Consider the following 24,215-nt stretch of genomic DNA (forward strand, 5'->3'; position numbering starts at 1 on the left):
TGTGTAAGGGTAAATGGGTCATTAACCTCCTGGTTTGACATCCCTAAAGGAGTCAAACAGGGATGTGTAATGTCACCGTGGTTATTCAACATATACATGGATAAATGTATGAAAGAATTGAAAAGTATGGATGTGGGAGCGAAAATGAGTAATCTAACTGTCAGTTGCCTTCTGTACGCCGATGACGCAGTCCTCCTAGCTGACAGCGAAGAGGAACTGCAATCCTTGGTTACAAAGGTTTACGAAGTGTGCAAGGAGAGTGATTTGCTAATGAATGTGCAAAAGTCGAACGTCATGGTCTTTGAAAGAAATGTAACTATGACTGAATGTAAGATTGTAGTAAATGGAGATAGTTTGAAACAGGTCGAAGAATTTGTATATCTGGGTAGTATGTTTACTAGAGATGGAAATATGGACAAGGATATTGAAAGGAGGGTTAGTGCCGGTAACAGAGTTAATGGTGCCTTAAAGTCTGTCGTAGCAAATAAGTGTCTATCGCAAGAGGCTAAATTAGCAGTTCATAATGGAGTTCTGGTACCAACCCTAATGTATGGAAGCGAAGCATGGAGTTGGAAAAAAAGGGACGAAAGTAGACTGAATGCTGTTGAAATGCGATCCCTCGGGCGAATGTGCGGAAAAACAATGTATGATAGGTGCCCTAATGTCGAAATTAGAGCAGAATGCAAGGCTGAGTTAAGCATTATCGACAAAATTAAGAAAGGTCTTTTGCGATGGTTCGGTCATGTGGAGCGAATGAATGATGAAAGAACGGCTAAAAAGATTTATGATGCGAATGTGTCTGGTTGTAGAAGTCGAGGTTGGCCGAGAAAGACATGGCATGATCAAGTACAACAAATTCTTGAAAGTGGTCATGTGAAAAGTCGGAATAATCGACGTGCGTGCATGAGAAGATGTATGAATGTGAAGGAAGCAAAGGAAGTGTGCCAGGACAGAGTGGTGTGGCGTTCTATCCTCTCTGCCTACCCCTCCGGGGAAATGGTGTGATGGTTAGTTAGTTAGTTAGTTATATAGTCACTTTTTGACGTTCTAAAGGACTCTGGTAGCCTGTTGTACCCACTACAAGCAAGGTACAGCAGAGACCTTAGACCATACCTTATCGTGCGTGATCCAGGTACGTAAATATTTTGACCCTGTCGCGTATTATACTGGTGAACATCACGATTGAAGATATAGCCAATATTAGTGACAGAGAGTCCTTATTTACGCCTTGAAGCACCTCTCTCATAATACGACATGACCAAAAATGGGAAAATGTCAGTAAGTTGGTAAATGTTTTTGTCATGAGTTTTCGTTGGTATACCGCATATGTTTCTTATAAAAATAAAGTGCGAAATTTAAGATTTTGGAGCAGAAATCAACCACAATTTGAAAAAATAATTCAAGTATAAACCTCAAAGCATACAAACATACCTTTTTAGCTTTTATTTCTTTAATTGATGCACTAACAAAGTCAAATTTATTTTGTGGTTAAATAATAATAATAATATAATATTTGGCTGATTTATATAGCGCCATTTTTTTAAAAAATCACATCAAGGGCGCTTTACAATTGTATACCTAAACTTACATTCTAACTGAACTAAAGTGATACATTATATTTCCAGATTTAAAATTGAGGGTATTATATTCTAAAGAAGTAAGGTTTTAGCTGGGATCTGAACTGACTGGGACTGTCAATGATTCTGCCCATAGTTCACTTTATTTTCACAGAAACACAAAGTAAACGGCAATCACAGTGCGATTACATGTTTTTATTATTTTAATACTAATTTACAACTTTATACAGTAATATAAAACTAATTCAAAATTAATTTTAACCGCAAAACATAACGTAAGAATACAGCTGTACCGCGTTCCGTATTTACGCAAAGCATCGGCCTTACGAAAGAGAATGCCAATTTTGTAGAACATATTCTATGTCACACGCATCCAGTACACACTGAGTGTATAAACAACAAAGATGGCGCTATACAAAGCGAATTAGGCCGGCAGTGTCATTTTGCCTGTGACCGTTCTTTTCAGTTCATTGATTTGAGCGTCAAATTTTCTATATCCAAAGTAAGTCCGAATTACTTCGAAAATATGGCTGAATCTCCTATGAAAAAGTTAGGCCAGTCACCACGTTACAGTGAAAATCAGCGGGCACGCTTAAGGAACAATTGGGTGGACTGATTAATCTTTATTTTTTCAATTATTTCGTTTGTCAATTAGCAGTTAAACAATCGAACCAGTACACCATGAGCCGACTAATCTCCGCTTGATTTTATTTGGCAAAATTTTCACCTACGAGTAGATTGATAAAATAAATTGATAAAACCAAACAAGAGAATTATAAATAAGTATCCACCCAAAGAAAACATTTTTGATATCAAATTTCCCGTAGGGGTAATCTTCATTTGTTTTAGACCTTATAAAATAGGTACTTGTATTATGCAAAACATTAAAACATAAATTTCATGCTTGCGATAATACTCATTAATTGTGTTATGATCATACATTTTTGGGGGTTTTCAGTCCTTTTCTTTCTATAATTTCCTTTTGATACAAATAAAGGGTACAGGATATAAAGGAAGGATGTCAATTTTTATGTGTTTTATACTAATGATGACAACTGACGGCAGTTCACATGATCAACATTTCTGTTTAATAAAATTTGACTGACTGAGGCTGTACTTTCTAAGATACTTGAACAAGAAAAAAAATGCATACGCAGGGATACAGGATGGATATCAGTTAAATATTAAAAATAAAGCGATAATTTGGAATTAATGAAAACAATTTTAGATACAATAAAACAGTATAGACTATTAACACTAAGTAGGTTCTTTTATATTTATAATTGTGTTTAAATGTCCAAGGGTTTGAACACGTAACGTTATATCTCAAAAGATGACATTTTGACATTCATCCTTTATATCTCGTACCCTTCAGTTTTTTTGTTTTTTTTTTTATTATATCTTTGGAAAAGTTCTTGTTGCAGACTCGGGGCGCTATATATATATTCATTTTATTTTAAGAACGGTTTTTTCCTTTTCAGTTATGGCTCACCCTTGCTGAACAGCACCTAAAGGTAAAAGGGATAGACTGGACCAAAGCCGAGAAGATCTGTTTTAGTGAATGGACTAATCCCGATGACACGGAACTCGGAGTTCAGATAGTCAAGGTAATCCTTTAAAACCTTACAATAGGCTTTCCTATCCTATTACTATAATTTAACCATTATTGAATTTCGAATCAACACAATTGCGGCTTGTGTAATAAATAAGTCGTTAGCTTTATATATTTAGTACAGTAAGGGGCCCATTATAATGTATATGTTGAAATAAGAGTGTGTTTACCATAATATCTAGAAAATCATTTAATGGATTGAAATTTACCTAATAATACGTACATATTTCATTGAAATAATGTATCAACATTGACGTTATTAATTATTACACCCGCAAACCTCAAGATACGTACTGACAAATTTTAATATATTATTTTTTATTTTTTCAAAATGATAATTTGAATTAGTCATATCAATAAATATTATTATTACCACTAACCGTAATCTCAATTTTCAAAATATTTTTATTACGGTTTTTGTACTCCTCTCTTAGTCATAACGGGAATGACATTTTGGTGGGCAATAATTCATTTAGAAAGCAAAGCTTATTGAAAATTATTGTAGGTATTATTACTATTATTGCGGATAATTTATATAGCGCCATTGATGTGAAAATAAATTCAAGGGCGCTGTACAATAAATATCCCCAAACATATTTCATAGCGCATGGACGGTTGGGATTCTAACAGAAAAATTAAAACAAAACTCGATTAAAAAAACATGGTTTTTGGAACATGTCGTTTTGTTTTAAGGGCTCCTGGAAATATTGCGTTTTTGAATTATGACTATTTTATTAAAATATTTCATTTTACAGGACCTGCACAGAACTGGGTGCTCTTTATTTTGTGGATCAGAAGGAGTAGAAAATCAAGCTGTTCTGAAAAGAGTTCTTCTGGCTTACGCAAGGTTAGCTTATTATTTTAAACTTGGAAACCTTACGTTTGTACAAACCCCGTATAACCTAACAATTCGTCGATTCGACGAACAATTTTTGAGATGGATATTTATAGTTAAAAATACATGTTTTTGTTATGTTTAGACACATATATGAAGCAAAGGTTATATTGATGAAAAAAACTTTTCATATAAATTTTGTTAAAAATGTGTATGTTTTTAAATAATTTTTAGTATGGCACTAATTTTTAGAGCTTGGAGATCATAATGTATTATGTATATATGTACTTTTTAAAAGATAAATAACGTAAAATAGCACCTTTTCTTTATCGAACTAACATTATAAGATTCTCATTACTCGGAAAAAATGTAAAAGCTATTTTTTAAAAGCGCAAGTTACGCAAAAATCTACTTTATGTTCACCACAAATTGAAGTTTCACACGTTTTTTCTTTTTCAAAACTCGCTATTCGTCCCAAACACCGTTTTGGTTTTTATTTTATAAATTTAGCAGTGCATCGATTGACTAGAAAGAAAAAAGACTTTAAACATTATTAATGTTTTATAGTTATTTTTCAAAAAAAGGTAATCACTTTAACGCGCTGATAGTTACCATTAATTATTTATTTCTACTTTATCGGGTAAAGTACTAATACGCCACCGGCTAATAGAGTCACCCATACGGACAAAAACCATTAAATGATTATTAACTGCGAAGCTAGTGACAGTTTACAGCAAAACAACTGGCTCTATGTACTTAGATCGAAAATTGTCAGCGCAAACTGAAACCGTCCGTTACACGTTTGTTGTAAAACTAAAAACCAAACCAAAAGTTTAGAACGCTTTTATTCTATGCAATAGAGCTGAAGGGTTTCTCTTTAAGCGGTAGCTAATTATTGCGCCTAAAGTCTACATTTGATATTATAGGTAGGTTTATGCTGTCAAGATTTGTCTTCCGCCCTTGTACCTTTAAACTGGGATTTGTACTCCCGCCAATGTTCCTCTGTATTCTCAGGTTATAATAATCTCCGGTTATAATAAGGAAAATATGTGTTAATTGTTTCTGTATTGCGCCCTGTAATTTCCATCTTGTTCACTATTTTAGTGTTTGTACAAAGTTAATAAACATGGACCAAAATAATAACATTTCTGAATATATGAGTCAAGATAGAGAAGTAGTACAGAGTAGAAAATGACGAAATAAGTATATATAACTCGCACGTTAAAAAATCTGAATACACCAAAATACGTGATTACCTCAGGGTAACAATTATCTAGAGAAGCCCTTAACTCTATTGCATAGAACAAAAGCATTCCAATTTTTTGGTTTTGTTTTAGTTTGGTTTTTAGTTTAACACCAAACGTGTAATGGACGGTTTCGGTTAGCGCTTACAATTCTCAACCCAAGTACTTACGACGTGTTGTATTACTGTCATCTGTAGCTAAGTCCGTGGTCAATAATCATAGAATGGTTTTTCTCCGTATGGGATCCTCTATTAGGTTATTACTCTACCGCACTATGTCTGCAAATTTGGTGATGTTCACGTTTTAAATGAAACCTGGTATATTTTAGATTTTGAAACTCCAGCCTAAAAAAATATTAAGCTTCCATTCAAAATAAGTGAAGCAAGAGTTTTTATTCACCAAAAGCAAAAATAATATTTGATTTCCTACATACGGCGTACAAACTGCATATAATCAGACTCCCGAAGAAGAAGGCATATCGAATTTGAAAAAATTTCCGACACAATCTAAAATTTAAAAAAAATCAAATCAGTGGGTTGCGTTACTAATACCGATGTATTGATGCTGATGAGACAATCATTAAATTCAGATTTTTTACTTTAGTTTATTTTTACCTATGTTATAACAAAAATTAATAAACTTAAAGTTTGAAGTAAGCAAATCTTTTATTTTTGTCGATTACTTTAGATTTACAATAATGTAAAATAATACTAATTTTATTTATTTACAAGTTTATTAACATATATTTTATAACCTATTTCTATAAATCTAACCAAATATACAACTAATTTTGAAAATGTGAAATTTTCAATTGGATCGTGGATGCATTTGTAGAAGAATATCGAATTTCGAAAAAACGACTATTAGAAAAACTTTCTTTTAGAATTCTTTCAGCCTTAGTAATAACGAAACGTTTTTTAAAACGATTGTTCATGTGATTTGGCGCGATTTGGCGCAAATCACAGAAAACCCTCTTCTGAAAAAATACGTTTCAAGCAAATGTAGTTTTAAAAAAAAACGATTCTCGCGTGTTCGTCGTGCGAAAAGTATCTAGGATTGAATTTATTAAATATAATTGGAAAAATGAACCGAATCAAAAAATATTATTTAGATTATTAAAGATATTAATAAAGCTCTTTAGAGAGTTATTTCAAATACAGAGTCTTATTATTGTGTAATATTGATAATATAATTAGATTTTATTGTTGGATATTATCAAATAAGGTATTTTTCTTTTATTTGATTTAATTCTTTTGTATTTTGTACAAAAACTCGTGTTTTGTTATTTTCCAAAAAGATAATTGCCTTCGTTATATTTTGAAGATACATCCTTTTTCCAAAGTAATGCGATCTTTTTTCGTTATTTTTGAATAAATTGAGAGTCTTGAAAAGAAATGTTTTGACGATATCATTTAATAACCATTGAATTTTCTTACCAAGTTATTTAATATCGCAAATATAAAGGAATTGTTATCCATTAACTGATTGAGTAATTATTAACTATTTGAATATCATAAATAAGATATTGTTGTTCTATTATTTAATAGACGAATAAAACTTATTGAAAATAACATTTTAGGAATTCTCTAAGAAGAGATATCGTATATTAATTACATCATTGGTAATATTTTATTTTAGATGGAACAAGGCAGTTGGTTATTGTCAAGGGTTTAACATGCTTGCTGCCTTGATTTTAGAAGTTATGGACCGTTCTGAAAGTGACTCTCTAAAGGTAATATTTTCATATTATTTGTATCTCCCTATATGGCTATTTTTACAAACTGAAAGCGTTCAAAGTATTTTGAAGATTTCTTCTTCTTTTCCACATTAATTCCTAGGTGGAGCATGTAGACGTCACTAAACGCTACCAGGAAACCCTATCGCCAACCAGCACTATCGCCTCCACCCACGTTAATCTCGCGTCCCTTAGTTTTACCCAACAATGGCGAAAAATTGTCATCAATGGTTTCCCAGGATGGCGAAAGCCCGTAGGTGTGAAGAAGAGGTACCTTGGAATAAGGCTCTCTTGAGGCATCAGCAGGACGTGTCCAAGCCAGGTCCACCGCCGCACCCTTAAAAACGCTCAAAAAGTCGTTTGGGCCATATCCATTAAATAAGATGTAATCCTGACAGAGCAATGAAATGAACCCACCCCTTATGTGTTGTTTCATCGATTACGAGAAAGCATTTGATAGTTCGCATCGACCATCTTTCTGGAAAATTCTCGATGCGTACCTACGGAATTCCTCCCTAGATTATTGATGTCATAAAAGCGCTTCACGTAGACAACAATGAGGAAGTTTAGTGTTTTTTTTTATTTATTTTTATTTGATAGTATACCATCGAACTTAGCCAATAGAAATAATTTTTGTTATGTATCGTATTTTCATCGCCGTGATTTATTTAAGTTTTGTAATAACTCCGACGTCACGAGCTCTCGCCGGTAAGGTGTCGAGACATTTAAGTAGAGCCACGTAGCTATTAAAATATACTAAACGCCGAAAAAAATGGCTTCCTGGAAACCGAAAATCTTTCACAAAACATATCAACGCTGTAATTGATGAGTTGATTCACAAGAACTTGTGACGTCATTCAAACTAGTTCATTTTTATTGAAACCACTATTATATATTTTTTCATACATTTTCAAGAAACTTTGCCGTACAATCAAACGCTCTATTTCTTACGGCGTTTTAAAAAAAAGTAGCGAAAAGCTCCATCTGTAATCAAAAAGGGGGAAAAGGGACAATTTTGAATCGGTTACAAAAATGTGAATTGTATTTAAAAATACAGCTTGCCCACCACATACCGCACACTGCATCAGAGGACGTAAATCTCCTTGGCAGTGACCACATACAAGGAAACATTCGCTCGTTGACATGATCACTTCGCCGAAATAATTACAAAACTTTTTAAAAGCCTTAAAATTCTTTTAAAAGCCACCAGATCTATTAATCCGACATGACCTATAACACGGCCACGGATAGTAGCGAGAAGCTCCATTCGGTAATCTTAGATTGGGGGGAAGGGACAAAACCTTTCTTGAAAACTACAATTCCAACTTTTGTAACCGTTTGGTTAATTACTTTTTAAATATGTAGACATAGCGTTGCTTTATCATTGTTTACATTGAAAGCCTCTAACACCCACCCGGATTTCTTTTAAAACTACCATGGCCTCTTTTCAGATCCGCACTTACAAAATCACTTTTAAGTTCTTACAAACAAATAAATCGTAAGAAGACAATTTTCGCATTTAACGGTGCACATATTTATTGCACTAATTGCAACGCATATCAATCGTTTGTTTAAGTATTAGAAGGCCAGGTTTACCTATACCACGGGGCTTTTGAAGTATGAGAGCGAGCAATCACCTTTTAAATTTAACAAAACACGTCGGCCTATCGTAAATCGAACCTTTGACCCTATAACATGGTAACTTAAAATTTGGAATGTCCGACTAATAGTAAATTTCGTATTCTGCATCCATCAGTTGTTGGTTAATTGTGATTTTTTTCCTGGCTTTCAAGGTCTTCAAACAACCCTTTTATATTTATGTTGTACTGTTTCAGGTGATGATTTACTTGATCGAAGCAGTCCTTCCCGAAGGATATTTTGCCAACAATCTCCGCGGCTTATCTGTAGATATGGCGGTATTTAGAGATTTACTGAAACTTCGACTCCCTCGCCTGTCTGCACATCTCGATAAACTCCAAAAGGGAGCCGCTGAGGGTAATACTTAGTTTATAAAATAAACATAACCACCTTTGTTTATTTCAAGAAACTTTCTAATAAAATAAAAAAAGATATATGTATATAAATCTACTTATTTTTAACACACATTTTTTAAAACTATTTCTCTAAGATATTCCTAAATGATATATTTTTAATGATTCGTATTGTCAGTGATGTCTGTATTGGGTTCTTATGTTACAAAATTATTATCGATGCATTAATTTTTCATTGAATTATTTTTTTGGTTAAAAGGGTTAGAAAAGCAATGCTTCTTCAAATACTAACTATTGTAGGAGTAATATCGAGCTGCAAATAATATCGTCTACGGATTCGTAATTCTGTAAGAGACAATATTCAAGAGACGGTACAGAAAATTTGGAAAAAACGAATTATTGTTTTTTTTTATTACACCGTTAACCTAGAAATTTGATCCAGAATGATAGGTCCAAATTTCACGTTCCTACAACTTACAACATACATTGATAAATATTTTTAAAAGTTGTAAAATATTTTTAGGTAGTGTATACGAGCCACCCCTGACTAATGTATTCACAATGCAATGGTTCCTGACTCTCTTTTGCAACTGTCTCCCTCACGACACTGTACTCAGGGTATGGGACTTAGCCTTTCTAGAGGGAGATGCGGTACTCTTAACCACTGCCCTCGCCATTTGGGACACTCTTCAAGAGTAAGTACCTAATTTTGGGACGAATGTTGAAAAACTTTATTAAATTTCGCGTTTTGTTTTGTAAGTTATTAATTAAACTAATAAACGTGACATTTTTTTTTTTAATTTCTTAAATTTTCTTATTTTTCATTTATTGTTTTTACATGAAATTTGTAGTTGAAATTCCGTAATACTCATGTATATCTTGCAAGGAGCTTCCGAGATCGGTTCCCGGTGAAATCACTAAAAGTAAATTATTGATTTTGCGTTTATTTTGAATAACTTCATTTCATAATCTTAATATTAGGACTATAAATATATAAATATTTATTTATTTTTTAACATTTTTTGATTTACATTTATTATATTTTATTTATTTATTTTATTTATTATCATTATATTACATACACAAAATTATAATTTACGTAAAGTTGCTTTGACTGTCTAACTAGGGTTATTTACCCCGTTCTAAAACAGTCAAAAAATATAAAAAACAGTAATCAATTTTTAGAAACAGTTATAAAGATACATGACAAAGTGAAAAACAAAGTAAAAAATGGAGTAAAAATATGGTAAAAAATGTAGTAAAAACATAGTAAAATTGTAGTAAAAACATAGTAAAATTGTAGTAAAAACATAGTGAAAATGTAGTAAAAACTTCATTTATAAAAACAAAAAAATCCCACATAGGCATGGCCTGTGTGTGGGTGTACTGAATCTAGAATACGTCATGAAATCTATGGTTTAGATTCATTTATGAATATATATTTTTTTAAATCTAAGTTACAACCTTTTTTTTTGTTTTTTTTAAATGAATTATGAGTCAGTGAAAAATATTAATTAGAAAAAATAAAAAAAGATGTAGAGCAAAAATTATTAAATTAAATTTAGGCAATTTAATTAGGAATAAATACGATTTAAAAATAAATGTGATTTTTCTCCAGCTTAGATACCAATTACATTAATTTAGTCAATTACATTACACAATATAGTTTAACGTAATTCGCATACACTTGGTTAGTTAGTACTTAAAATAGAGAGATATAAACAAAAATAAAGTATGACTACCTACAATTCTATTTGTATTGCTATAGGTATACCATGGCTATTTTGCTAACTGCTACTCTAGCCAGCAGTATATTTGTTTGCTCTTTCCAATAAACATTGCGTATATTTTAATTTCAGTCGCATACTAAAAGTAGAATCGGCAGACGAATTCTATTCGGTAATGGGTGAGTTAGCGAGAGAGACTCTTGAAGCACCACCAGGTAAAGGAGAACAACTTCTTGCTGCAGCTGGCAGACTTGGTCCAGTTCCTGAACTACAAAAACTAAGGGACAAACACAGATACAACATAACTCCGTGGGCACAATCGGTAAGCAAACATTACTAACAGCCAATGACAGGTCATAAGCCCTGTAAATGCCTTGACTTCCATATTCACTTATTTAAGGCATTCTCCATCCCTGTTGTAATTTGTTAATTACTAACAGATATATGCAAAAAAAATAACAATAACGACCATTTTGACGGTTTTGGCATTTTATACCTATATATTGTAAGATGACCTTTTAAATAGCAGTGGTTTTTTGTACGGGTCAACTGAATTTTTAACTACCTCCTTACACACTTGATTATCCTCGGCTGCAGTCGGATTAAAAAAATAGAGGCAATTACTTTTTAGTCTCAAGTTAGATGTTATGGGTGACTATGTCCGTTTTCATCTTCATGGATTGTAAACAGAAGAAAAAACTATCAAGACTTCGTCTCACTATAAATTTACGAGGCAGATTTTTTTAAATTTAGGTTTATTCATTTAATCCTATTACAAATACAAGATTACAAAAATGTTTAATACTTTTCAAATTATTGAAATATTATACAAAAAAAAAGTTGTGTGATGGACAATAAATTTTGTGAATAGTTTTGTTTTCATCGGTGGGCCCTGGGTTTAATTGACACCCGAAAGGTTAACTAATAGAATCTTATTACAGCAATAGTTTTTATGATTTAGTGCCTTATGCAAAAGATATTTAAACTGTAATTAAGGTTATATAAATGCCTGGCATTATACTATATATTATATTAATCACTTTGATTGGGGATCAAATATATAGTACTGTATAAAATTTACTAAGGACTTTCATGAATGGGGAAATATCACATCTTTTTTATATTTTTAAAGTAATCAGGGCCCATAAAATAATGTCCGGAAAAAAAAAATCCTACTTATTAGTAGCGTATAAAATATTTCTATTTTTTTAATTTTTAATTCCCGTAACGCTCATTGCATTGGCCACGCCCCTAATACGTCACGATTCATGTTCATTTGTTCCAAAAAATTTGCATAAACCCAGTAATTACAGTACACGAATAATAAAAGAGGTAATTGAAATACACAGACACCCAAATATAAACAAAGACGACGGACTTAAATTAAACTCAACATGGTTCCTAGCACTACATACTACAAAAACAAATAGAAATTTGCCTACTGCCGACCTCGACACGGTACAAATTATAGGTACATACACACATTTTTTTTTTCTACAAAACACGCAGTTTACTCTGAAGATGGCTCCTGCAATGGTAGCCGAAACGTCGGAACAAATCCAACACACACGGTATCACCCAAAAAATAAACATTGAAATCGTGAAGCAACGTTAACGCTAACCCCGTGATATGGAGCGTATATATACCTAATTCATAAAAATGTTTTATTTATCAGGTACAGTCAGCGGCTAAAAAAGGACTAAGATTATTTTATTCAGAAGACGAAATAGACTCCAGCGACGATGGAGATAAACTGGCTTTGACAACAGCATATGGACTACAAGTAAAAAATCTTATAATTAATTTAAAATTGTTGATGGAATGTACTATTTCTACATTTTTCCTTGTTCACCAATTTTATTTTATTTATTTTTCTAGAATAAATAAATAGTTTAATCGCTATTCTGTTGTTTTACATTGAACGGATTGAATCTCATTTTTTTCTCAAATGTATTATTGTAAGTTTCCAAATATTTATTAGATAAAACAGCATACAGAAATAAAGGATAAAGAAAACCCGCTAGGCCAGCTTATCAATGGAATTTTATTTTTACAGAGGTAGATGTAAAAATTAGTTACATAAATTTAGAAAATAATACGAATATTATTTGAAACGTGATGATATTTATTATAATACTAAAAATCTCGATCACTGGTGAAAAATTATGGAATTAACCATATGCATATTCTTATTATTATAAATTAAATGCATCTCCATCCAAGAAATGTCAGTAAAAAAACTCAATCTATTAATGATACCTATGTATGTGTTTTCGATTTATTTCGATTAAGTCGTTTAAAAGTTATATAAAATCAAGTACTTGTTTATTTAGTAGTTCATGTCATTAAAATGAGAACATAGTCTTAAAGTGCTAGTCGGTCAAAATAAATAAGTGGAAGTGTACCAAGTATTTTTTAAATTAATAACTTATATGTAAATATAAGTTATTACATCATTACAATGGAATTCCATAAAAAATTGTCAATAAATAATTTAAATGAAAGAACATAGTCTTATAAAACTTCATATTTGTTATTGAATACGTGCAGTATTATTTAATACGTCCTCTTGATATTTTTAATGATGCTGTTTTTAGACGTTTTTGCTTATTTTCTGCTATAAACCGTTTAACTAAGAATTGTTAAAACATCTCACTTCGTCATGTTTATGTTACTGTTAGAGTGTGTTTTATCTTGATTATATTTATAACCGAGAACTTTATGTCTGCAGAGTGGCGGTCGAGGAAGAGGTACTCTTGTAGCTGCTGGAGTGTTTGGCCACCCAGACCGAGAGCGCTTGGCACTGGATATATCAGCTCTTAAACAACAATATGAGAGACTACGAGAGCGACAGCGGCAAGCGCATATTATCCTGGCTGCTGCATGTGCAAGACAATCACATGGTGAAATTCATCTTCATAGAGACATGGAACCTTGTTGTTCTCACTAACTCACATTTATTATGAATTCTTGTTTTTCAGTCGGAGTATCAACTCCACCGGGCCCCATTTCAATGAATCATTTGTTACTTGGGAAGCGTGCTATAGTTAGCACAAGAGGTCGACGCCTTGGACCCCCGCAAGGATCTATTCCACCTTCCAGAACTCTAAAGACTCCTAAAATGTCAGCTAAGATTCCAAATAAACAAAAATCAGAGACGTTGAATTGGAAAGATGAAAATAATAAAAAAGTCTTAAATAGAAGAGATTCGATAAATTGGAAGGATATAAAATTATTAACTGATCAAAGTGATGATGCTGATGAAAATAATCCAGATGAAACGGGTAAACAACTATCTGAATCTGAATTAAATGAAATTATGAAATCATCTATGAGGAGTAGAAGAAAAAGTGAGTCATCTTCCTATAGTGAATGTTCAGAATCAAGCACCTCAACGAGTTTATGTGATGAACCAAATAGAATGAGTGATTTTGATTCAGAAGCTCCCAGTGTTAGTGATAATTTATGCACAGAAGATGAAACAATGCTCGACTCTGGCGCAGATATTAATGTTATGCAAACTAAAGATTGTAAAAATAATGAAGAAAACAGTGTAATTTTAGAAAATAAAAATAGTTCTTCTGAATTCGGAACATATGTACAGGAATTTGAAGAACTCTTAGATAGAACAAATAATATCGGCTGCGACAAGGGATTATTATGCGTTTTACCCGATGAAGATACTGTTATAGCAAATAAAAAGCCCGACAGTAAAGACAATTCCATAAAAACTGATGATAATTTAGAGAAAAAAGATAATACTGAAAATGATTTCCATGAGTTTGTTGATTCTAACAGAGGTAAACAACTTCGTAGCTATCTGAATGAATTTAAAATTGCAGATTACGCAACAAATACAGATATTTTAAAGTCAAAAGATTCTGACTTTACAGAATTATCAGAAAACGCTATTGGACTTAGCGAAATTCAAACATTTGATGTTGAAGCAGTTACAAATTCAACAAAAAAAATTGATACAAATGACAAGACATTTACTAAAGCAATTAGTACGATAGATTACAATCCAAATAGTTGCGATCGATCAATAAGTAGTTCATTAAGTTCAATAAGTCCGATTCGCAGGTCAACACCAAGTCATGCTGAAAATACAACGTTTTTAAGTTATAAAAGCCCGTGTAGAGATTCAGATGTACCTAGTGAATTTAGTGAGGATGAAAAACCTATTGTTCTTAAGATTGACAAATATTTCGAACACAGCCCGGAGTTCTTCGGTGCCCGAAAATCAGGTTCATACATAAGTTCGGATGAAGAAGAGGATAAAATATCCAAAAAATATAAAAACGATAATATTTCATCAATCAAATTAGATTTTCCTTTGCAATGCTCCAATGATAAAATCAAATCGGAGCATAAATCTCACAACCATTTAAACAGAAAAAAAAACAATGATCGTTTAAAATCTCCACTCGATGGAAATGATGATGTTTTCTATGCATCGGAAAAGTTATATGACCACGATAAAGAAGTTTCAAATCCTGTAATCAATAACTTAAATAAAATATTATCACCTCGAAACCAAACTGAAAACAGTTTTTTCATATCACAATTACCAGATGCTTCACGCCATCGGAGGATTTCAAGCTTAGATAGTCCTCAATCCATAAAGTATATTACAAAACACGACCCACTTGAATCAGCTCAAGGTAACAGCTATTCAATGTTGGTAAATGAACAGCACATCAGATTAGGACTATTGGAAAAAACTAAAAGTGAGGAACTTCCACGTGACCAAAAACGTTCTTTTTCTATTTTGGATGATGAAATTGAATCTATTAGATCTCAATCAGGTAGACGAAACAGTGAACGAGCTTTAAAAATCATTCAGGAAAATTCTAAAATACTTCATCGCATTTTAATAAATCAAGTTAATAAATGCAATGTAAGGGGTTCATTCCAAGAAGAATCCCAAGAAGAAGTGAATGATTCACTGGAAAAAACATTCACACAGCCAAGCAAAAATCAAAAATATCTATCGTCTCCTAGATCTGCAAGTTTAGACGATCAATTGTTTAAAACAAATCATTTTCAAATTTCACCTAATTCCAATACTTTTTTTAATTCACTTGCTTCACCAATTCAACCACTTTTACGTCCTACCAATTCAATAACTGATCGCGAAGAAAAAATCAGCATGTCGAATTTAAGGGAGAAATCTGAAACTATCAGACCGAAATCTTTCGAATCTCATTTATTCACCGATGAATCTGAAGAAACTCACTCAACTTTTCTTTCGGAAAATGAGTCTTTCAATGAACTTTGTACTGATCAAAACAAAACAGATATGTTTGGATGGGAAAATAAAGGATTTGGTGCAAAACACAGAAAATCATCCTCTGTAATTTTCAATAAAGAATCAAGTCCCAAGAAAACATTACAAGCAAATACGTCAGATTACACTGACCCGAGGAAACATGAATATCCCTACGATAACAAGACAGAGACACATTCATTGGAGCTGGCAAAAAATACAGATAAGGGTGAAGACAAATCTTTTGTATCTGAGAATAACGAAGCAGCTCTAAATTTTGAGGTTAATGTGCGTTTACAACCGGCTGCAACTTTTCCAGAATCTCCTGGTTTAGAAAAACATTCATCTCTCACAGGTGTAAGTGACACAATTCTTGACATTATTGATAGTTCCCGTGCTATAACAGATTCACACAAGAATGAAAACAATCTCGCACTCACAAGTTCATATAATATTTCTCCTTCATGCAAATTCTCTAATAGATCAAGCGATGCCTCCAGTTATTTACTAGATGATTCTTTACGAATTCAAAGGAATAGCGATTTATCTTTCTCATATGTAACTGATAGTTTTTCAAGAGTAACCGAGTGTTCGCCTATTGACACACTCAGCAAACCAGATGGATTAAAATTTGAAACCAGCCAATCTAGTGATATGTTCATAATATCTTCATCGATGAGTTTTTCTTTTGAACCTTCAGTAGATGAATTACTCTCACCAAAACCAAGAACCTTTAACTCTAGCGATACACTTTGTCAATTAACATCTTTGGATCAAATTTCAACACCAATGAGTCCAAAGGTAATTTTACTCTTCCAGAAATATGCGAAATATAGTTTCATTTTTATAGATATTTGTCAACTACATTAATTCCCTTATTTTTACTATAGAAAATATGTTGTTATGATGCTACTTAAAAAAAATTGTACTTTTAGGTGACGTCATATCCGATAAGTAAAGATGCTGGTATTTCTCAACGTGATCTGTCTCTAGAGCTGGAAAGATTTAAATACACTCCAGAAGATACTTCATGCAAACAAAGCTCCTTCACTGACACTTACTCCACCAGCGCTACTTCATTGAGGACTCCTACAAGTCCCAGTTATGATAAGACCAGACCGATGAAGAGTCCCGAAAAGAGTTACAGTCCTTTTCCTGCAAGAATGCTAGCGAGGCAGCCAAAAGAACTAGGATTGCGGTTAGGTCTTTATAAGGATCCAGTTAAATCTCCGTCTAAATAGTTCCTTTATTTTTATTTAAAGCAGTACCTAGATATGTTTCTAATCTTTTAATTGTATATCTGATGATTAAAAGTAATGAATCCTTAAAATTTTCTGTGATAGTCAAACTTCCCGCCGGTGTTTATTCGCGTGGAGTGTAAAAAGACTTCGTAGTAAATTAATATTTTTTTATTGTCTCAAAATATATGTAATTTCTATATGGTTACCATGCCGTATTTTACAACACAAACTTAATGTTTTCTGCATATTGATTTACAAAAAGTAAATAAACATGTAATTTACCTATACATTGACAGCAATATTAATATTATTTATTGTTTAAGCAAATAAGTTAAGTAGGATTTAATTATTTCACCAAACAGGAATTCGCGTATTATAGATTATGTTATCTAACTGGTTTGAAAATACCTGCAATCAATTAAAGAATTCAGATTATTGTACATAATTTTATATATTGTTTAGTTTTACTCAAATCAGAGAGAAATCAATTGGTTATCAAATGCTTTTCAATCGTTGATGCTTCAAAGCGGTAGTTATCCAAATAAAATAATAATATTGATTTTTCAAGAATAAAATGATTTCGGAAAAACGTAATATACAGCCTTGCCCATATGTATTAGGCACCCTTAATATTTATTTTTTTGAGGTAGGATTAAAAAAAACAAACAAACAAACGTTTGGTAATGTTGGTTTATTTATTAACCACATTTAATATATTGTGCACGATTCATTTGCTTGTACAAGCATTCACTCTTTTTTCTCATACTGTCTACCAACTTTTGGCAACTTCAGACTTTATTTTAGTCCATTCTTCCAATACGTATTTTTTTTCCGGTTTTGATGTTGTACTTTTAGACTAACACTTTTTGTAGAACATTGAGTTTTAATGATTAGTAGGATTTAGGTAAGGTGACTTTGCTGGTTTTTTTTTTTTAACTACTACAATACTTTTCTCTAAGTATGGCATGAAGTATGGTCCTGCTGGAACAAGACACTCTTTGAGTTCTTGATGTTTTATAATTTGATGATCGAAAGTTCCAAAACATCATCCTGCATGGTCATATAGGTGTCAGAATTCATTCGTCTCTCGCACACGAAGAGTTTTCCTACGCCTATAGACGCCATACACCATAATGCTTCCTCCACCATGTTGTACTGCAGGCATCATACAATCAAGGTGATATTCTTTAACTACTCTTTGATGGTCGTATATACAACCAGGAGTCCCAAAAACATATAAATAAAGATAAAAAACACAGTTCCTTTTATTTTATTATCAAATGCCTATAAACGAATAAAAAATATTGATTCTTTAACTCCAATTTGGAGATTTCTTTCCATTGGAACAAAGAATTTTCGCCCAGTCATCTGCCTTCCACTTTCGGTGCTCCCGTGCATAGTTTAGCCGTTTTTTCATGTTGACCTCAGAGAACCAAGGTTTTTTCGTCGCTTTGCAACCTCGTAACCCAGACTCATGAAGACACCTCATTATTATGCGTGGTAAAATTTTAACACTTTAACAATATTATTTATGCGCTGCATTAAAGGGCGTCCAGGTACGTTGAAATGTCTAGGAATCTCGCGAAAAGAGCCTTTTTTCTAGATAATATATTTTACAGCTTTCTACAGTTCTTTCAGCGTCCATATTGTTCAAAGATGTTTCTTTTTGTACTGTCTCCGCCTAACTGTGGCATATAACTACAAATAGCCACCGCATGAAATTCTAAACGTCAAAACAAAACGCATGCAAATTGGAATCACAAACAAACAATGTTGCGAGCCATGGACCTCATTTTCCAAAATTTGTTCTGAAAAATTCATCTACTACTATTTTAGATATCACAAATATAGTTTCAAGAAACTTTTAATGAATATATTTTCAGGCTTACCTTGGGTTTTCAGCTGTAATTCAATAACTGTTTCGCTGCGATGGTGAATAAATGGATTCTTTTGCAACGCTATCAGTGCATAAAATGAGGACTTTCTGCGCGATTTATTGTGGTGCGGCATATTGTCAAACGCGGCGTATTTACCCAAGTTGTCATATAACTGACCCGAGAAACGAGTAAATTAAGTATTTATTTATAAACCACGCCCTTAGTTGAAATAAGTTGAGGTTGCGGGTAAAAAATCCATAAAACAACATAATCCAAAGGGATAACATAGATTCCGAAAATCACAGTACTCAGTCACAAATCAATTATACAGAGGGTGCCCAATAAATATGGCCAAGGCTGAATACATAACTTGTGAATACCTGCGTAATTGCAAATTAACCGACGTAAATAATTAAAACTGCACGTACATTAACAATATTTTTAGAGGAAAGGCGATTTAACTTTTATTTATTTATTATTTTTTGCACCACAACAGGCCAGGAGGCCCAATTACAGTGGTGAATTACATCACAGAACACCCAGGCTTGAGAAAAAATGCATTTTAATTTTTGTGTTCTCACCGGGAATCGAACCCGGAACCTTTCGTGTGTGAGTCAATCGTCTTGACCACTACACCACGGAGGCCGCTTTTTCTTCGTACTAACGTATTCCCGTGTATACTCATTGGATTATGGTATTACAGCTTACAGCATAGATTTTTATACGTTATAGATGTTTACTGGGGTGCTAAGACCATCTTAAAACCAGACCACTCGTGGGATATCGTCAAAATATCTCTAAAATACTAACTCACAAATTCGCACTTTCTAAACACACACAGTTTTAATTGGCACTGAGGGTGACCCAGATTTTGCCTAAAAAACAAATTATTATTTCAAACACGGAACTACATTGGTTTATTCTGATAACACACATACTCAGAGTAATAATTCGCTCCCGCCTTGTGTTCTAAATTTTTGCTTAGGTTTTTGGTTTAACAAAAAACATGAAATGGACGGTTTTGGTTTGCGCTTGCGCTTGCGATTCTCGACCTGAGTACCTACGGCCCGTCGTATTGCTGCAAACTGTAGCTAACTTCGTGATTGCTAATAATATAATTGTTTTTGCCCGTATGGGTGACTCTATAAGCGGGTGGCGTATTACTCAAAACATACATGCATACTTAAACCCTTAAACAGTGCCTTTATATGGGTGGCCTCTTATCATATTCTATCACCTGTTTTATAGCCAAAAAGCCGCAACATTGTAATTGTTGAGGAGTGGACGAGGTTATACCATCACGTTTTCTTGTTTTTCCAAATCAATTTGTGGAGTATCTTAACGTACATGTAGGCATTTTAGTAATTTTTCCGTTTTTTACATTATTTACATATTTGTTTACGGTACGCCAGAAGACGGCATATAAAACTACGCGCTTTTATGTTTTTTCTAATATTGCTGGATTCCAAAAGAAATAACAAATTAAAACAACGACAACACGCCAATGGTAAATATCTGCAGTGTGTAAACAAATCACGGGTATAATGCCATATTTCAAGGAGAAAATGCGAGAATACGTATGTATGAAGAAAAGTCAGACCGCGTTTGCTCTTTACAATTAGCAAAGTACATTTTAACCCAAGTACTCAAAAAAGTTCACGTATCGAATTTAAACCTTAAATTGCAAATGTCCGTAATTTGAAGTATTTATTTAATTTAAAAAATATTATCAATAAAATAAACTCAGTATTTAACGGTTAGCATTTGCCTACCATGCAGGAGGTTCGATTCCCGACATGGTTGACATAGAATATTTATTTCAAGGGGTGTTTTTACACTGGAATATTTCGTAATCCCTGGATTTGCACCTGAAGCGCAAGACTGAGAATCCTACCTTCATGCAACAAAAATTATGAAAATACGCTGCAAAAGGTGTAACAACGCAGTGCCCGATGCACCATGAAGTGCGAAAAAGGAACTCTGACTGAATTTAAATGTTTTAAAAGGTACAAAAAACCATTCTAACGTTTTAATAAAAAACATTGTTATCTAAATTTGTAATAGGATCACTGACCTGCAAAAAATAAACACGTTATTCTCTTACGAGCTACATTAAACAAAACAAATATGGCGTTGCTGTAAACAATTTGAAAAAAAAAGTATACATACAAATTTTCACCAACAGCCAACCGCATATCCTCTCTTTTTTTTTATTTTTAAAAAGAAATATTTGCGTTCTTATGATTTACCCAAATATTTAATTTTGGGGGCCATTTTCAACGAGTTGTAAATAACTCACTATTAGAAAATGGAATCAAGTTGGGGTAGAGTGGGATTCGAACCATAGACCTTTGGTCCGTGAGTCCGAGACACTAGCCACAGGACCACAACCCGATCTTAATAATACATTTTAATTATAAAACATTTGAAACATTGAAATTTGTTATCTTTATCAAATTATATTTAATACTTAGTCAGCGTTTGCTTTAGATTTGATATCACTTGAAAGCTTATTAAAATAAAATAAAATACATTGAACATTGTACAAAGGATTCGGAAAGTATTCTCACTATCTGAATTATTATAATACGTTAGTGAAATTTACATATTTTGTGTATTAAATAAATTTACATGCATTGATGTATTTTAAATTGTTTGCGTTTAAGCATGGAATAACGATACTTGAATACATGTATCTTGGACATAAGATAAAACTGGGAAAAGAAAATCAAACGGCGAAACTGCCAAGAAAAATAGTAAGGCAGCTTTTAGAAAACTTAGACACATACTAGAAAATAAAGAGATTCAGATTTGTCTGAAAAGGAAAACATAGTAATTATGTATACTGCCATAGACTACATACGCGTTAGAGACCATAGCTCTTACAAAAAGAAATTTAGAAAAGCTCTAATGCATACATAGATCCATTCTTGGTATAAGCCTAAAAGGGAGAATAAGAAATGAGAAAATTAGGAACAGAACCAGAATAGCGGATATCATGGATCTCGTAGCAAGACTGAAGTGGCAATGGGCAAGACATGTTGCGAGACAAGACCCCACAAAATGGACCCCTGAAATTTTAAGATGGAGACCTCGGGAGAATAAGAGAGGCGTCCGCAAACCTCAAAAAAGATGGTCCGACGACAGCCGCTGTGGGGGGTAAAAATTGGCTGCAAGCAGTAACCGACCGAAAGAAATGGAAGGATATGGAAGAGGCCTTTATCCAGCAGTGTACGACAGAAGGCTGAAGAAGAAAAGGAAAGATGGAATAACGGAAAGCAGTTTGTGTAAAACTATTAATTAGTTTTAAAACGGTTTTTTTACATTGCAATATCAAAAAATTATTCTATCTCTAAGAGCGCGTTAACCGTTTTCGCGTAAAAAATAAATAAAGCGTTTTTATTTGGAATGCTGCTGCTCGCTTGAGGACTGTAATTTCAATAAGTATTGTTTAATGTCAAACGAATAGGTTCTTTTTTGCAATGCGCAGTTCAAGTTCAATTCTCTTATAAATAAATAAATGTAATAGTTTAATTATTAATTTTCGATGGCTGATCTTGGTGAATCTTAAAATAACATTGCATTACATGGCTATTAAGTATAATACTTTTTAATGTTTTTTAATTGTTAAAAACTGTGGTGTGAAGACAGAAATTAAAAAATAATTTATCATGGGTGTGTTTCATAATCATAAGCATTATAAAGTAACTGGGGATTACGTTAATTATTATTTTGATGATCCAATGTATCACGTTAACACCTATTCGATGAACTAATTCAAGTTTGCATTGTAAAGTCTCATACAACCTACTTCAATCAATTCAATCAGTACTGTTAATTTAGTAGTAATAAACAATGCTTTAAAAAAAAATAATTTCAATATTTGGGTATTTTTTTGCAAACAATTGGATTAATTGTTTTAAAATATTGTTCACTTCAGTTTATTGCTATTTGTTTAACTATAATGAAATAAGGTATGTTATATTTAAATAAATAATAACTTTTAGAGAAAACTTTCGTACATATGTAGTTGTTATTTTTAATAATAAATCTATTTTGTAATAACTAAGAAAATTTGCCTTTCATCACCCTCGATAAATCAAATAAAGTCAATATTTAAGTGTAAAATAATAATGTTGTATTATGTCTGTATAATATTGTGAAATAAATCAATTATTTCTTCAAACATGATTTTATGTTCTGTTTTTCCAAAAAATGAGGAAGTTCGGTAGTTTTTCTTATTCGTTAATAGACTATTCAACTAAGCCAAGATGTTTGTTTTAAATTTTTATGTGTCGTACTATTTATCAGCGCTATGGTTTTTTAAAGTTTTGTGTTTGTGAAATTACTGCGCGTGTGGCGTATCAAGTTCTCTCCCGCTTCTTCTCGGTCAGTTCTTCCGATTGGTCCGTTAAATTACCGTAAACCGAAAATCTTCCACAACCTCTTATCATTGGTGGATTCATATGGACTAGTGACGTTGTTCAAATTAGTTTATTTAAATGAATAAACTTTGCCGTACAATTTAATGCTCTAATTTTTACCGCGCGTAAGAAGACATTTTTTGTATCCAATTTCCTGTGGGGCTGAAGTTCCTCATTGTGAATTAGACTTAGAGAGAAATTGTACGACAACTAACCGTAATTCGGTAGTTTTAATTATGTATGATATATATAAAATATATAAGCGTGAATTTTTAATTAGGTGAAAATTCTCTAGCATGTTATTCTTGTGAAAATTGGTTTTAGATTACCCTGTTTTCTATGAGCTCGAGCGAGAACTATGTAATTGAATACCTACAATCCGATCACCTCAATCATTGCCTTGAAATTTGCCACAAATGTTTGTAATTTTGCCATGTAATATATTAATAACAATCATACAAATATATTTAATGGATACAAGAATGTACAAGAATCTGAAAGGACGTAGGTACTTACCCGAATAATATAAGCTATGAAATATTTACATTTCTGTTATATTCTATGACAATATTTATAATAAAATATCAAAATTGCATTGTCGTATTTTCTAATCTTATCTCCCTCGCACGAATCCTGTTACTTCTCGTGTTAATGATGCAGCATTGATTGATTAAATTATTTG

At 32.5% G+C, this 24,215-nt stretch overlaps 1 protein-coding gene across 1 annotated transcript in view; it reads left to right on the top strand.

The window, feature by feature from the left end:
• LOC148282786 (TBC1 domain family member 30) overlaps positions 1 to 17,090 on the top strand; it is a 32,224-nt gene extending 15,134 nt beyond the window's left edge. Inside the window, exons 3-12 of the mRNA XM_088224542.1 lie at positions 3,059 to 3,184; positions 3,945 to 4,036; positions 6,907 to 7,000; positions 8,839 to 8,998; positions 9,518 to 9,689; positions 10,854 to 11,043; positions 12,398 to 12,505; positions 13,454 to 13,625; positions 13,704 to 14,006; positions 16,927 to 17,090. Of these exons, the coding sequence (XP_088080668.1) occupies positions 3,059 to 3,184; positions 3,945 to 4,036; positions 6,907 to 7,000; positions 8,839 to 8,998; positions 9,518 to 9,689; positions 10,854 to 11,043; positions 12,398 to 12,505; positions 13,454 to 13,625; positions 13,704 to 14,006; positions 16,927 to 16,949 (1,440 nt within the window). The 3' untranslated portion in view covers positions 16,950 to 17,090. The remainder of the gene's footprint in view (positions 1 to 3,058; positions 3,185 to 3,944; positions 4,037 to 6,906; positions 7,001 to 8,838; positions 8,999 to 9,517; positions 9,690 to 10,853; positions 11,044 to 12,397; positions 12,506 to 13,453; positions 13,626 to 13,703; positions 14,007 to 16,926) is intronic.
• Positions 17,091 to 24,215: the final 7,125 nt, after the last annotated feature.

This window comes from Micrasema longulum, unplaced genomic scaffold (genome assembly GCF_059751315.1).
Source record: "Micrasema longulum isolate JH-2025_06_02 unplaced genomic scaffold, ASM5975131v1 h1tg000294l, whole genome shotgun sequence".
Taxonomy (NCBI): Eukaryota; Metazoa; Arthropoda; class Insecta; order Trichoptera; family Brachycentridae; genus Micrasema; species Micrasema longulum.